General features: G+C 35.0%; 1 protein-coding gene across 1 annotated transcript in view; it reads right to left on the bottom strand.

Moving 5' to 3' along the window:
* Positions 1-3,550: 3,550 nt before the first annotated feature.
* LOC110101365 (E3 ubiquitin-protein ligase UPL1) overlaps positions 3,551-16,103 on the bottom strand; it is a 53,261-nt gene continuing 40,708 nt past the window's right edge. Inside the window, exons 9-16 of the mRNA XM_028697036.1 lie at positions 9,885-10,983; positions 9,650-9,796; positions 9,477-9,557; positions 4,835-5,087; positions 4,687-4,739; positions 4,446-4,552; positions 4,200-4,352; positions 3,551-3,836 (exon numbers count right to left, since the gene is read on the bottom strand). Of these exons, the coding sequence (XP_028552869.1) occupies positions 4,250-4,352; positions 4,446-4,552; positions 4,687-4,739; positions 4,835-5,087; positions 9,477-9,557; positions 9,650-9,796; positions 9,885-10,983 (1,843 nt within the window). The 3' untranslated portion in view covers positions 3,551-3,836; positions 4,200-4,249. The remainder of the gene's footprint in view (positions 3,837-4,199; positions 4,353-4,445; positions 4,553-4,686; positions 4,740-4,834; positions 5,088-9,476; positions 9,558-9,649; positions 9,797-9,884; positions 10,984-16,103) is intronic.

The raw sequence follows: 16,103 nt of genomic DNA, 5'->3' as shown, positions 1-16,103 counted from the left end.
CTGAGTGATGCCAGACTTTTGCCCGTTCACCAACTGACGTCGGACTTCCTTCCGACCTCCGTTTGTAACTAGATTTCAACTTGATAATTGATTATTATAATATGATTATCCTTAATTTCAAGGATGAGTCAGTTACTTGCAATCAATTCAAATATTAGTGGAATCATTTCAATTGGGCATAGCCCCGTCCAAATTTTTCATGTAAAAAATTAAGTTTGTGTCGTGATACTAATGTTTCTCAAAATCAATTTGGATTCATGCCGGGTAGGTCGACTATTGAAGGCATACATTTATTAAGAGGTTTGATGGAGAAATATAGAGAAAATAAGGAGGATATACATATGATATTTATTGATTTAGAAAAATCATATGATAAAGTTCCAAGAGAAGTGTTATGGAGAGTTCTTGAAAAGAAATGAGTTAATAATGCTTATATTCAAATCATTAAAGATATGTATGCATGAGTTATTACTTGTGTTCAAACACAAGGTGGTTTGACCAAGTATTTCCCTATTTCGGTTGGGTTACATCAAGGATCAGTCTTAAGCCCATATCTTTTTGCTTTAGTCATGGATGTTCTCACTAAACATTTGCAAGAGGATGTACCTTGGTATATGCTTTTTGCTGATGATATTCTTCTTGTTGATAAGATTAGAGATGGAGTTGAAGGTAAACTTGAATTATGGAGGTCAACCATAGAGTCTAAAGGTTTTTGCTAGAGTAGATCTAAAACAGAATATATAGTGTAATTTTAGTAGTAATAGATCTGGTTAGGGGATTGTGACTTTGGGCGATCAAGTCATTAATAAGAGTACATGCTTTAGATATCTTGGATCTATTATTCAGAGTGATGATGAAATAGATGGGGATATTATCAGCATAATTCAAGTTCGATGGTTGAAGTGAAGGAATGCATCGGGCTTGTTGTGTCATAGAAAAGTACCCCTCAAACTTAAGGGGGAATTCTATAAGAAGGTAGTGAGGCATGCAATGCTTTATGGGGCCGAATGTTGGCCACTAAAAGAGAAGCATAATACCAAGTTAAGTGTGGCAGAGATGAGGATGCTCAGCTGGATGAGTGTCTTTATCCTTAGAGATAGGATACGAAATGAGCATATACGTGAAAAGGTTGGAGTAGCTCCAATAGAAGTTAAGATTAAAGAGAGTCGCCTTAGATGGTTTGGTCACATAAAACGGCAGTCTTCCGATGACCTGGTTAGGAGAGTGGTGATATGAGATTTGACTTATGTTAAGAAAGGTAGAGGCATACCTAAAAAGACTTGGTTATAAAAATATTAGGAAAGATCTATCTTTATTAGATTTAAATGAGAATTTGACTTTTATTAGGACACAATGGAGAAAAAGGATTCATATAGCCGACCCCACGTAGTGGGATAAAGGCTTGATGTTGTTGTTGTGTTGTACATCCATACAATGCTGAGATGAAAAATTTTAACTCTATTGTCACGTATATTCTAGCCTGTAACAAGTCTGATAATATTTTCACATTAAGAGAGAATAAAAAGAAAAAATAACAAATCTAATTTTTTAAATATTAAGTTAGTTGTAGAGTTTTTTTAATAGACACATCACAAAAAAAATTCTTTTGATTAAGGATAAATCTCAATATAATATTTAAATTAAAATCTTATATATTTAAATTCAAAATCTTTCGAATTTAAAATTCAACAAATTTATAGTTGAAATGAATGTTTCAACGAATCCTAATTAGGTTAATTCTTACATTTCTTAAAAAAAAACTAGTTGATTTTTTTTTTTTTTTTCATTCTATTTCGCAATACTTTGGGAACACATCGAAAGAATGAGAACACAAGATTGACTTTTTTATTGAGTATTCTTCAGTACCCTCAAAATGTAATTAATTAATTAGTAAACACTCATTTGAGAGCGCTCATATTCTTAGAATAAAAATAATTTTGACTATAGTTAAACATGTTGAATTTTTTATAAGTCTTTTTTATTCAGATTAATTTTGTATGAATCCTTAGATCAATTTCCTAATGTACCATACAAATTTTTTTATGGATCTTCCTTGTCCTTTTTCAATTTTTCATCACCATCCTCATAATTTTCTCTTCTTTTAAACAAACAAAAGGATGGGGGAGAGATAGGAGAGTTACATGGCAATCATGTAATTGGAATATAGAAAAAAAAAAGAATGCAAATAATGTTTTCTAAGGAGCGATTTGGTTGGCCAAAAAAATGAATGATGTATAAAATGAATGCAGTGTAAAAAGAATATAGTATAAAATGAATATTTTTGAGTAATTTAGATAAGTCTAAAATAAATGTAGGTGAATATTCTTTTTATTTGGTTTGAATGAAAACCAATGCAATGTAAAGTCCAAAGATAGTGGTGATTGGCAACAGTGATTCACTACATGAAAGTTTGCAATTTGTGGTGGATTTACAACGAACTTTGCGGCAGATTATTTTTTGCCGAAAATGATGGAAGCTTTGCAATGGAGATTTTTGATGATTTTTTCGCGGCACAATTTCTGTCTCAAATTTACAATGAAAATTGCCACAACAAGATGAGTTATACTACCATACAACAACATCAAGCCTTTATCCCACCATATGGGGTCAACTACATGAATCATTTTTCTTTATTGTGTCCTATTAAAAGTCAAATTCTTGTTTAAATCTAATAAAGAAAGATCCCTTCTACTACTTTCTACCAAAGTCTATTTATGTCTGCCTCTACATTTCTTAACATAAGTCAAATCTAATACCTCTATTTTTCAAATCGGGTCATCGGAAGGCTGTCATTTTATCTGACCAAATCATCTAAGGCGACTCTCTCTAATCTTATCTTCTATTGAAGCTACTCCAACCTTTAGTACTATAAATAAAAAAGAAAGGTCTTTTAAGCTGTTGTCTCCGCAGCCAAGTTTCATGCTCAAACAAAACATATAGAAATTGATTTTCATTTTATTCGTGACTGCATCAAGAACCATGTTCTACATATTTCTTATGTTCATACACAAGATCATATCGCTAATGTGTTCACCAAATCTTTGTCAATTCCTCATTTTGTTGATTTGTGAAACAAGCTAACTATCTCAGAACCTTCTGTTAGCTTGCAGGGAGGTGATAAACAGGCCGTCTAATACACACCAGCACTTTTAATTCCTTCCAATTGTGCCATGTGCATTCTCTGCTAAAGAACAAACGCCTAATGCCTACTATGGAATGGATCACTGTGGTTCCCAACGGTTTAATCTCAGACGCACATGTCATTATCTTTTCCTTTTCTTCACTTTGTATGTATAGAGAGCTACAGTTTCTTTTATATATATATATATATATATATATATGGAGTTAGAATTTTCAGTTTCAAAACACTTTAACAACACAGAGAGACGTTTAACTACACAGCTTAACGTTATAGAAAAACTATGAATACCAAAATAAAATAAATTAATAATTAAGTTCTTACTGAAACGCTTCAGAAACTTTTTGAAAGCTCATGGTTTAACGCTCTCATATTTCCACTTTGAATCCTTTGCAGTGTATAGGCATCTCGATTAGCAATAGATAGAGATAGTAGATTAATAACTTGCGACCCTGATTCTGTTAGCCACCATTACAAATCAAAACATGAAGCATCCATGCAGCTACTAGCGCAGTAGAAGAATGCAAATCTAAGCTGTGTAATCATACGGAATAAATAAATAAATATTCAAAAAACACAACAGTTATTTGCACCATCAGGGGTTATCCGAAAAGCCAGCTTGGTGATCGGGCTAACAAAAATCACAAGCCCTGTAAAACAGCAGGCTCCCTTCATCAGCCTAACGGTTGCTTGGGTTCTGCAGGGTAAATAAAATGACTAAGAAACAAATAATTAAGCGATCAATAACTGAAAACCCCAACAACAAAATAATCTAGATATATAAAAATAATTTATATTTCGCATTTTGACAGGGTATAAGTGTTGTAAACATTCACCGAAGGGCGATATTTATAAGTTAATCTCATCACTTTATTATGCCTCCTCAGAGTAGCTTTCTTACATTGCCAAGTTGTGGCAAAAATAACCAAAAAAAAAATGGTTACTTTGGGCATCTATACAACAAGAGAATGGCCATATAATCATACTGGAGGTCTATTCATCAAAGGAATAGTGGAGCTAAAACAAATATAAACTCAAAAAACATTATAGTGAATCTGACCTGTACACGAAAAACAGAAAAACAAGGCCTTTCAAACGAGCAAAACCAAATCAGCCGAAGCCAAAACCTTCACTAGCTTCATGGATGGCAAGCATCAAACGTTCTTCTAATTGCTCCTTGGATGAATATTCAGGCAAGTCGAGCTGGTTGAAACTGTGTATTTAAGTGAACATGATAAGTAAAGGGGGTCAAGGTCTAAAAAAGTTGAAAATAAGAGCAACATGATCTTTCAGTATCAAATTTAACCAGGTATGGGCTGATGGAAGTCTCTCAGGAGCGCCATATGCCTTGTGTATCTGAAACCTTTGGGAGCCAGATATCCCCTGCAAGGCCTTAAATCCTTCCAATGGAACCTAAATTGCCAAAAGATAAATGGATTAGAGAGATCATGAACAGTCCCCACCAAAATCACATTATCAATCTTTAAATCAAGCGTTCGATAATAAAGTGATTTCTCCCATTATCCTTTGCCTAAATCACATCTAACTTGACCTTCTTTTTCAAAGAGTAAACATGCTTCTTTGAGCTTTACTTTTTTCCCTACACTTAAATTTTAAAAAAAAAAAAAAAAAAAAAAAAAAAAAACGTTATATATATAATACAGCCGGCTGCAACAAAGTGCTGCAATCAAGAACCGATAATAAGCATATAGTGCCACTGACCATCAATTTCAGGAAGTCCGCTGATCAGAAGTTCAAGCTCTTTATCATTAAATATTGAAATGAGATCCCGGGGAACTAATTCATCGAAACCTTCTAGGAAGGAATTTATTTGAGGGCGAATGGCTGTACTCAACCTGTGTTCTGCCACAAGGTCCACATACTCATGTTTTGTCTCTTCAGTTACCCTGATATTCCTCCCTCCCGGTTTAAGCTCATAATCAGTAACCTTCATCAAAATTAAAGGAAAAACGATACTAAAACATCAAGCCTTTATCCAACTATGTGGGGCATCAAGTCAAAGGAAAACTTGAGAAAATCCAAAGATTTTATCAGGAGAAAAACACAGGTCAAGCAAAACAACCCAAATATGATGAAACAATCACAATATAAATCACAAGACAAAGTACACAAGATTTATATGATTTGATGAGAACTGCCTACATCCATAACCGCAAAGCAATCAAAATATTCTATTAAGTATCAAGAAAAGTAATGATAGAGTACACTTCATTAAAAATTAGAAAAAATGGGCAGCAATACAACTTCATCAATATTAGGATACAGGGAATAAGCAGACCGTCTACTATCCAAGCTGACTCAGTATGCGTAGTTGTAGATAGATTTTCTAAGATGGCCCATTTCCTCCCGTGCTCCAAAACTTTTGATGCTTCTAGAATAGCTAAGCTGTATTTTGATGAAATTGTGAGACTTCACGGCTTACCTAAGACCATTGTATCAGATAGGGATGTGAAATTTACTAGTTATCTTTGAAAGACGTTATGGCACAAAATGGGGACCAAATTACAATTCTCTACTGCTTTTCACCCCAAAACGGATGGTCAAACTGAAGTAGTGAATAGGAGTTTAGGAAATCTTTTAAGGACCTTGGTAGGAGAAAATATACGGGACTAGAAATCTAAACTACCTATAGCTGAATTTGCCTACAACAACTCTATGAACTGATCTACGGGTCTAAGTCCTACTGAAGTCGTGTACAGATACCTACCCAAACAGCCCATTGATTTGATTCCCATGAGTCCTAAGGTTAGAGTTTCTGAGTCTGCATCTGCATTCGCATCTCATCTTCAAGAATTGCACAAAGAAATAAATAAAAGAATTCAACAAAGTAATGCTCACTATAAGATTGATGTTGATCGTAAGAAGAGATTTAAAGAATTTGAAATTGGAGATTTTGTTATGGTACAAATTCGTCCGGAGCGATTTCCCCACGGAGCCGTTAAAAAGTTACATGCTAGAAATGCGGGCCCCTTTAAGATAATCTTGAAAGTAAACAATAATGCTTATGTGTTAGACCTTCCTGAAGGCTTTAATATGAATCCTACGTTTAATCTTGAAGATTTAGTAGCTTTCGAGGGACCTGAGTTTAACCCTAATAATCCACTTCATAATAAGCCCTGTGAGAACCGACCTAGTGAGATCCTCAGCCTACCTCCACTCCCCAATTTACCCCATTCACCCATTGTGGAGAAGGTCGAAGCTATACTTGACGATGAAATCATTTCCACGAAGGAGGGTGGACGCCAAAGGTACTTGGTGCACTGGAAAGGGAAGCCGGTGACAGAGGACACATGGATTGATCGAGAGGAGCTACAGAGTTTGGATCCAGATCTCCTAGAGATGTACGGGAGTTCCAAAGATTTTTACTAGACGGGGTCGAGCTTTCTCCCACCTGGGGAGAATGATGAGGACATCGATCAGAGGTTCAAGCATGTGTATCGCCGGAGACAGCGCAGATCGACGGCTACGATCCAGAGTCTTTACTTTTGATGTATTTTATGTTTTATTTAGTTTGCATTTCCGTTTCCTAGTTTACCCCTATGGGGAGTGTTTTCTTATTGTAGCCCAGAGGGCATTTGAGTACTTTTCTTTTCTTTGTGTTTGAGACCTATATATTTCGGTCTTACGCTTTGTAAAAGGGTAATGAATATTTGAATGAAAATTATGTTTTATTTCTACTTCTTCTTGCATGAGTGCTACAGAAGGGAGAAAGCTCAAGGGGAGCAAATCGTAAGGCCCACCAGTCGTTGGAAGAGTCCGCGGCTCGTGGTTAAGTTTATTTTATCTTCTCGTTTGTGTTTTCCCATCCACTTAACCAAAGCCTTCATCCCGATTGCCCTCAATCCGAGCCCCGAATTCCCCCACCGGCCATCTTGGGATCCAACCCGCCGGCTCCTCTTTAGCCGCCGGCTGATCCCCTCCAACACCCCGTCCCCCATCCTCCACCACCGGCCTCGCCCCTTTTTCCCACAAGTTTCAAATTTTGAACTTCAAATTGGTTGAACCTCAAACTTTCCAAATTTGTCAAAAGTCATATTAGGAAAGTATTTCAAGTCCAATCAATTTTGAATTTCAAAACCAATTGGATTTCATGATAAATTTTCCTAATGCTTATGTGCTAATTTGGAACAACATTGGATCGAGTTGTCCCTACTCTTGCGAGCGTCATCGATCGTCAACTCCCAAACTACGATTGGAGCATCAACAGTCAACCACTCCCGCCATCCTCGCCACCATCAACCTTTCTGTGGTTCAAGACCGTTGGGGTTGCTACCGTCCTCGTGGCATCGTTGGGTATGTTAAAGACCTTCTTCCGCTAAGCCCTACTTCGAGTGTGAGTGAGCAAGGTAACTCGTAGTGAATTTTCAAAATATTAACCGTGGGATTCTATATTATTCCGCATTTGTCTTATTGTGATAATTTCAAGATTTATCGCTAATTGTGTCCAAACATCCAGTTTGTAATTGCTTATCATAATAATTTTGACAATTGAAAACTCTTGAACCTCATCTCACGATACCTTAATCTTAAATTAGCACACTTTGTGATTCTTTATAAATTTCACGTGCAATTCTTGATCGTATCACATCACCTAACCTTATATAGAATTCTCAGTCTTTTTATATTTTTATCTTCAATTTTTTGAGCTATGGTTTTATTTATTTATGTGTTCTTTTGTTTTCTTTATTTATATCTAACACTCAAAACTTAAACTCTAGCTGGGATTTGATTTTTCACTCTCCAGGCATGCACTCCTTGACAATGTTGCCTCTTTTTTAGCCTTAGTGTTTTTTTTTTAAATACATGCATTCCAAATCATAACCTCTTCTTCTCTTTAGTTATCGCTCTTTGATGGATCAATGTACATGTTTAAGAAATATAGGGTAACATGCTAATGATTGTGGAAAGGATATTCTAATTTGCGATTATGGTTTACATTTTATGATTTAGACATCAAGAAATGCATTTATAGAGCCTTTAGAAGCCGCTAGTTTGCTCTTCCCCTAATCTTCTATGCAAGCATGTTAATTTCTAGAGACCTTAGTAATTTCTTATTCATAATTGTCAATGTTTTTATCCATTTTTACTAATTGAAATTTTGTTTTTTTGTAGCTAAATTGGCACAAGTCATAAAAATTTGGATGGAAGATGAAAGGAATAGTGGCCCATCAAGATTGAGTAATCTAAAAAATATGAAACAAATGGAGGTCAAAATATCTCTATGATCATCATTATTCTAAATATCAATTATGATACTATTTACATGCACTCATTCTTGCTGATTCAGTTGTTAAAGTCTTTGATTTGTTATTACTTATGTAGATATTTTTATCATGCACGCCCTTCCATTATGCTTGCAATTGTTGGCTAAAGTGAATTATGACACCCATCCACACACACTGCAAACACATAATAATGTCTTTATCATCCTCATGTGCTTGTACTTCTACATTTAATGCATAACTAACATCAGTAATGTTTTCCTTCCTTTCAAGCAACGAGTCACCAAACTTCCCACAAATGACAAAAGTGACTCAAACAGTATCTCTTGAGCTTAAGCGTCGTGTAAATCTACTGGCACGGCACAAGAAAACTCATATGCTCAAAAAAATATTAATAGGATAGTTGCTACGGCAGAAGTGGAAAAAGGGAGAATTTTAAAATTGAGAATCTAAAAGATAGTACAGAAAATTTAGTATTAAGATGGTATTGGAAACACCATTATAAAACTCCCAGATATCAACAATCTACTCCACTAGTAATATTTGCAAGGACATTAAGAAACGCCTAAAATTGGTCTAATCAAAGAAAAAACATAAGTTTTTTTATTATGAGAGGGTAAATATTGTTAGTACTGACAAAATACAGGAAGCCTCCATTTGCATATATAGTTCCTACGATCATATCCAGATGAGAATGGTATCGACTAAATTAATCATCAATGTTGAGAGTTGTCCTTTCAATAGTAGATCAACCTTTCTTCAATGCGTACATAAGAGACTAAAATCCAAACTATCAAAAAGTTTCACGAAAGAATAAGTGCATAAAATTTTGTAAAAAAGAGAAGTTGAAAAATATTTATAAAATGTTGTACAGTTGCCCTCACTACTGATTGTTGGGCGTCTAATCTATATATTTGTCTCGCCGCCAATTTTATAGATTCAGACTTTTTTTCATCTAAATTTGGAAGGAAGTTTATCTTCAATATCACCTACCAAGATTTTGCACATAATAATTAAATAACGGATCACCAGTAAATACAAGTGAATTCATCAATTTATTATTAAATTTTAAATAAATATATAATACATCAAACCTCATTTTTCTCATATAGTATAAGTTTTTCTTCATCAGCATCCATGCTGAATGTCAAGTCTGGAAGATCACTAATATCATTCTGCATGTCATGAAAAGAAAATCAAAATGAGGTATATTACATATTTTAGCATCCACTTAAAATAAAATAAAACTATCAAAATATTCACAAACCTCAAGCATCCACTTCAAGTTCTTATAGTAGTCAGGGTCAACTGCCTCAATGTCATGATAAGATACCTTCACGCCTAGTATGTGCTTATAAAAGGAGCGAGTAAAATACACATCCAAAAGTTGCCCATCAAAAAGTGCTTTTGCAACCTACACATATAATTCAAATAGAGAAATTCAAGAAGACATAGCATTATGAGCGCGATAAAATGAATCTAGAATTATGAAATTGTGTTACCAGTCTGCCAACAAACTTAAAATAAGAAAGATGCTCTGTTTGATATACAGAGTTTGGGTTAGGTTGAAAAGTTGCATTGTTCCCAACCGTTGTAAAAAGCAATGCTCCCTTATCAAATATCACTCTTGATAGAAGCTGGTACCACTCCCTAGTCAGTCCACCAGCATCTATACCCTCTTCTCCTTGAAAATGAACCATTAACCTACCTTTCAAGTCCTGAGCCGAACGCAATCGCAGCTGATTATAGGAATCTTCCAAGACATAAGCACGCCGAACGCTTACTCTTAGTGGAGCAGAAGAGTGTTGGTCATGCTGCTGCCTAATCCGTGAGCGAAAATAAGCTCTCTTATTATCAAAATCAATAAGCCTTGGAACTTTCAACATCATAGAAAATGATTTCTCAAGCAGGCGTGGATTCTGCCTAATATAAACATTAAGAAGGCGCCGATGCTTTTCAACCATCCTTGCAAATGACAGAGTGCCAGTTCCACTACTCTTAACAGATGGTGATTGTAAGACCCCAGTAAATTCTTTTTCCCCAGCAGTTGTACAGTCATCAGCCAACATGATTTGGTATATCTGAAGCCTTTCACATATAATGAAAAAAGCTTCTATAAATGACAACAACTGCTGAGTGCCAGGAGGAAGAGGAGACACTGTAGAACGACCTCCTGAAAGGTTTGAAGCATCTGGAATTGATAGAGAAGAAGAAAACGTATAATTCTGCCCCAACCTTGCCTCAGTTGCTGTAATGCAATCACTTAACTCCTGCCAAAGAGGCTCAAGTGCTGAATTTAAATTGATCAAGATAGATGGTTCATCATGCCCATGTCCAAACTCTTCAGACTTAGCTCCATCAACTATAATAAGCGTACTAAGGGTCTGCAGTACACGCAAAATTGCAGCTCCAGCCATAGAACCTGCACCTAAGGCCAGCATATGTGTGCTCCTCAATGTCGCAAGCACACCAACAGATGAAACACTCAAGTTATGGGCTAATCCTGCTAACTCAACTGCAAAGAACTTCCGATGAGGAGCAACAACAAAGGCCAATTTTTCCATAACATCCGCTACGAGTGAATAAACTTTTTCAGAAAGCCTGATCAGTTTTACCATAAATCAGAATGCTTTTAAGAGAGAAAATCAGAATGCTTTTAAGAGAACCTTAAGAATCCAACTTGCTTATCCAGAACAAGTTAAAAAAATGTAAAAACCAGAAAAGATGAATTACTTAGTAATGATTCCAAATTTCCAATAACCTTACCAGTTGGAAATGAAAAAATGTAGCATACATGCCATAGCAGGAGATACAGCATGAAAAAATTCATAGTATACAAGAAATGAACAGATCCAGCTAAGGAGATCGAAAACATACATATATAGTTAAATTCAGAGAATTGGAGAGGAAAATGCTTACTTTTATTGCACAAAACTATCCCTACTAATAGATCTATAAAAGATATCTTAATAAAGAAACAAATAATTACAAAATCACGCATAATTGCTCTAATATAATCCTTCCTAAATCAGCCAACTAAATAAGGAAGGAGATCGGCGTGTCCAGGTGAGCCTTCCATGGATTCCCATCCTAGCCGTGGGATCGAAATGCCAAGAGACTGTTGGGATTTAACAGTTGAGCCTCCCACGGATTCCCATCCTAGCCGTAGGATCAAAATGGCAAGGGACGGCTAGGATTGAATACTCCCCCTCAAGCTAAGAAATACGGATCTGTCATTCCCAGCTTCGTAATCAGTACCAGAAAGATATTAAGTCCCTTGGTAAGAATATCTGCAAGCTGATCTTTTGATGAGTTATGATCGATACATATAAAACTATAGTATAATTTCTCCTTTATGAAATGTCTGTCCACTTCTATGTGCTTGGTCCTATCATGTTGAATCGGATTATGAGCTATACTGATTGTTGATTTTTTGTCACAGTGTAGCTTCATAGGTCATTCTCACTTAATCCTCACGTCTTCTAGAATTATCTTAATCCATAGTAGCTCACATATTCTCAAGGTCATAGCTCTGTATTCTACTTCTTCACTAGACCTTGCCACCACATTTTATTTATTGCTCCTCCATGTAACAATGTTTCCTCCAATGAATGTGTATTATCCTGATGTAAATCGCCTATCTACCGATAATACTACATAATTTGCATCAGTATATGCTTCTGGGATTATTCCACAGTCTCTTCTGAAAAGAATTCCTTTACCTGAGTTCCCCTTAAGGTAGTGTAGTATTCTATCTACAGCTTGCATGTGAGTCTGCTTTGGATTTGGCATGAACTGGCTAACCATGCTTACTGCAAATGCTATATATGGTCTGGTGTGAGAAAGGTGGATTAATTTTCCCACAAGCCTCTTGTAAGATCCTTTATCTACAATTGGATCTTCTTTAGCTTCCCCCAATTTGAAATTTGGTTCTACCGGTGTTGATACGGGTTTACAATTTATTTTTCCTATTTCTTTAAGAAGATCGTTAATGTATTTTTGTTGTGAAATGAGGATTGCTTTGCAGGAGTGAGACTCTTGAATTCCAAGAAAATATTTTAATCTACCAAGATGTTTGTTCTCAAATTTATTGGCAAGATATTTCTTTAAAATCGCTTTCTCATCTTCATCATTCTCAATCAAGATCATATCATCCAGATAAACTAAAAGAATTGTGACTTCCCCTGAAGTGCTTGAAGAGTATGTATAGCCTCCCTGGCTCTGCCGATAACCATTAAGTAGCATAACTTTTGATAATCTTCCAAACCAAGGTCGAGGTGACTACTTAGCCCATATAGAGCCTTTTTATCCTACACACTTTGTTACCCATAAATTTCTCCTTGAATCCTAGTAGAATATCCATAAATATTTCTTCCTCTAAGTCTTCGAGTAGGAATGCATTTTTGACATCTAGATGTACCAGAAGCCAGTTTTAATTAGCTGCTAGTGAGAGCAGGATCCTTACGGTGCTCATCTTGGCAACCGGTGCAAAAGTTTTCTAGTAGTCAATGTCGTATGTCTGAGTGTTATCCTTTCACACCGAGTATTGCCTTATACCTTTCCAATATACCATCAACTTTGTATTTCACAAAGAACACCCATTTGCAGCTAACTGATTTTTTCCTATTGGTAGGTCGGTGATCTCCCATGTATTGTTCTTTTCCAGGGTTTACTTTCATCTTTCATGACACTTTTTCAATTTTCATTAGAAAAGACCTCATAAATATTATTATGAATATGAATATCATTTAGTCTAACCATAAAATTTTTGTGTGAATGTGAGATGTTATGGAAGAATACAAAGTTGGTTATACGGTACGAGTTTTTTTTTTTTTTTTTGTGAACTTGTGTTTGCCTCAATTTAAGGAGATAGTTAAGATTTTTGGATCTTTTTGGGAGCATAATTTGAATTTGTACGCTTGGAATACACTTGCCCAAACCTCCTGTTATTCATAATAACTTTGTCCTCAGCATTCCTAGCTTTGATTTTAGATTTTTGTGGATTGATTTGAGTTGGAACTAGAAGGTCAAGAGGGGCAAGCTCACTTTCCTCATCTTTCTCAATTTTAGTGTTCCCCTGAAGATGAGGTTTGTGAAGTAGAGTTTTTGTTCATCAAAGATAACATCAATATATACAAAAATTTTCTTGGTGGAGGGATGATAAAACTTATAATCTTTTTGAGTGGATGAATATTCAACAAAGATACATTTGAGTGCTCTTGGATCTTATTTTTCTCTATTTTGGCTATGAATGTGAACATATAGGTAGTGCACCCAAAGATTTAGGGATTAAGGTTATTATGGGTTCAAAATTCAGGATAAAAAGATGATAGAATATCTATTGGTGTTTTTAATCCCATGGTTTTTGAAGGTAGTCAATTTATGAGATATGTGACAGTCAGAAGGGCTTCCCCCCAGTAGGATTTGGACACATTATGGTGGAATAAATGTGCACGGATGGAGGCTAGAAGGTGACCATTTTTTTTTTTACACCCTGTTTTGTTGTCGGGTGTGAATGCAAGAAGTCTCGTGAATGATACTTTCTTTTTGAAATGAGGATAGAGTTTGGTTAAAGTAACATTTAGCATTTCCTTCCATGACGCTCTTTGGTTGACACCATTGCTGAACCTCAACTACCTTTGACTCTAGCATTACTCCTCATCGGCTTTCCTGAGCACAAATGAGAGAAATGGTCTCGTTTAATAAGGGGATCTCCTCGTTTCCAAGGATCTGAACTCAAACCTGATCAAACTCCACATTTAATCCTACAAGAAAGTCATATACTTTATCTTTCTCAAAATAAATTTTCAGGATAGCAGCATTTTTTGGACACTTCGACTCTATGCATATGCAGTGATCAAGTTCTTGCCACAAGTTTTTAAGGAGAGTGGCATATTTTGTTAAAGTTTTGTTTGTTTTTAGCTTTCCACCTTGACCTTAATTTTAAAGATTTAGGCATCCAGAGCCTTTGAGAAGGCTTTGTTGGAGAATGTTTATCATTCTCAACGGACTACATATTGTGTGATCGAGTACGAATAAAAAAATGATATATAGCCTTGGAGGATAAAAAATATCATTTCCTAATAGACTCGATAACAAAATTTATAATTTTAACAGAGATTACTCCATTCAATATTTGGTTGAATGGGATTTAATTTATTCTGGGGTACAAAAGCCCATTGGAACAAGCCCCTATAGTTAATTATATCTCAAGTTTTGATACTTGAGAATAGTTTTGATTAAACTAGTGATTCTTTCTTTTAAAGATCATTCAAATATTGGCTAAAGTTTTGATTTTAAAACACATAAAATTCTTGTTTAAAGAGTTTTGATCTTTAGGAATTTCAAATGATAAAGGGATCAACTAGAAATTAAATTTCATGGAATGAGAGAGTTAAAAGAGTGAACTAGCATCACTTGATTCTGAGAAATCTCAAAGGTGCTCGAATTATTCTATGTTGGGCTTTATATTTTAGAATCCAATTTTGTTTAAGTTGACAATTTTGATTAGAAGGTCGGGCTTACATTTCAATAACACAAGATGGAGGAAATATCTGAAATGTGAGAACTTATATAGTAATTGAAATCAACAATTGCGTCAAATTAATATGAGGACTACTAAGGTGTAGTGCCTCGAATCTAAATCTAACGAAATGCAAGGGACTTACAACATATATCTCACATAAGATATAGTCAGCCCAACCTTTGAATTTATTGTCCTGCCTGAAAAGGGCTACCAGCTAAACCCACCTAATCACTTTTAATACATGAAGTTTGTTCTCAATGCATATGAAAAGTAGAGATGCTACTTTTTATTTAGAAGAAAGGGCTAATAACTTGGCTTTGAGACAAAAAAATCTAACCATGAAGGGTATGCACAATGCTGACTCAAAGAAAATAAATTTTTGCTACATAAACTTTAAGTGATGGCTTTCTATATATGACACACTGTGTTATGCATGATCAATTTAAATTTTTAAAACTTGACGACTTGAAGGGAACTATGTAATTTTCTTTTTATTTGAAAATCATGAAGCCTACATTGATTTTAATTGCTTAGTATTTTAACAAGTATATATCTTAATTTTGTTCTATGAAGCTACCGCATTCACATGTCCAGACCATACCCAAGCAAAATAAGAGAATAAACCTAAGAAAAATATGAATTTTCTAATGCGCTATCAGGTAAACAGATTAAAACATGCTTGAATAAACAAATCAAACAAAATGGAAGTAAATTATAGAGTCAAAAGTTATTACAACTAGATTTGGCAGATGAGTTGCTTGTTATTATATAACTCAATTAAATATTTATTATGGACTCTACTTGTGGGGGATCTTCAAATTTTGACTTCTAGATAGATCTGAGCTTCACATTTATCAGGTACATCCTCTTAATCTATCTCCTTTAAAAAAATCCCACAAATTAAAATACAACCTAAGTCTAATCAAATACATTTAAAAGAAAACCTTTCTAGAAACAATAAAGAGACATAAATACTCAAAACTTGACAAAATATAACTAACAAAACATAACTTTAATATTATAAAATGACTTACAAACAAGGACTCTTACAAACTTTGACTTCAAAACAAAACATCCTAAACTTGCTTTCCAAGAGAAGAATGATACAGGTGAGGTGACACTTGCGGATAGAAGAAGAGGTTAGAAGCCAAGACGAAGTGGAGACAAGCTCGCAAGCTTTCTCAAAGAAGGAAGG

This window comes from Dendrobium catenatum, unplaced genomic scaffold, assembly GCF_001605985.2.
Source record: "Dendrobium catenatum unplaced genomic scaffold, ASM160598v2 fragScaff_scaffold_853, whole genome shotgun sequence".
Lineage (NCBI taxonomy): Eukaryota > Viridiplantae > Streptophyta > Magnoliopsida > Asparagales > Orchidaceae > Dendrobium > Dendrobium catenatum.
Note: the sequence above shows the minus strand (reverse complement) of the source record. Positions and strands in the feature narration are given on the sequence as shown.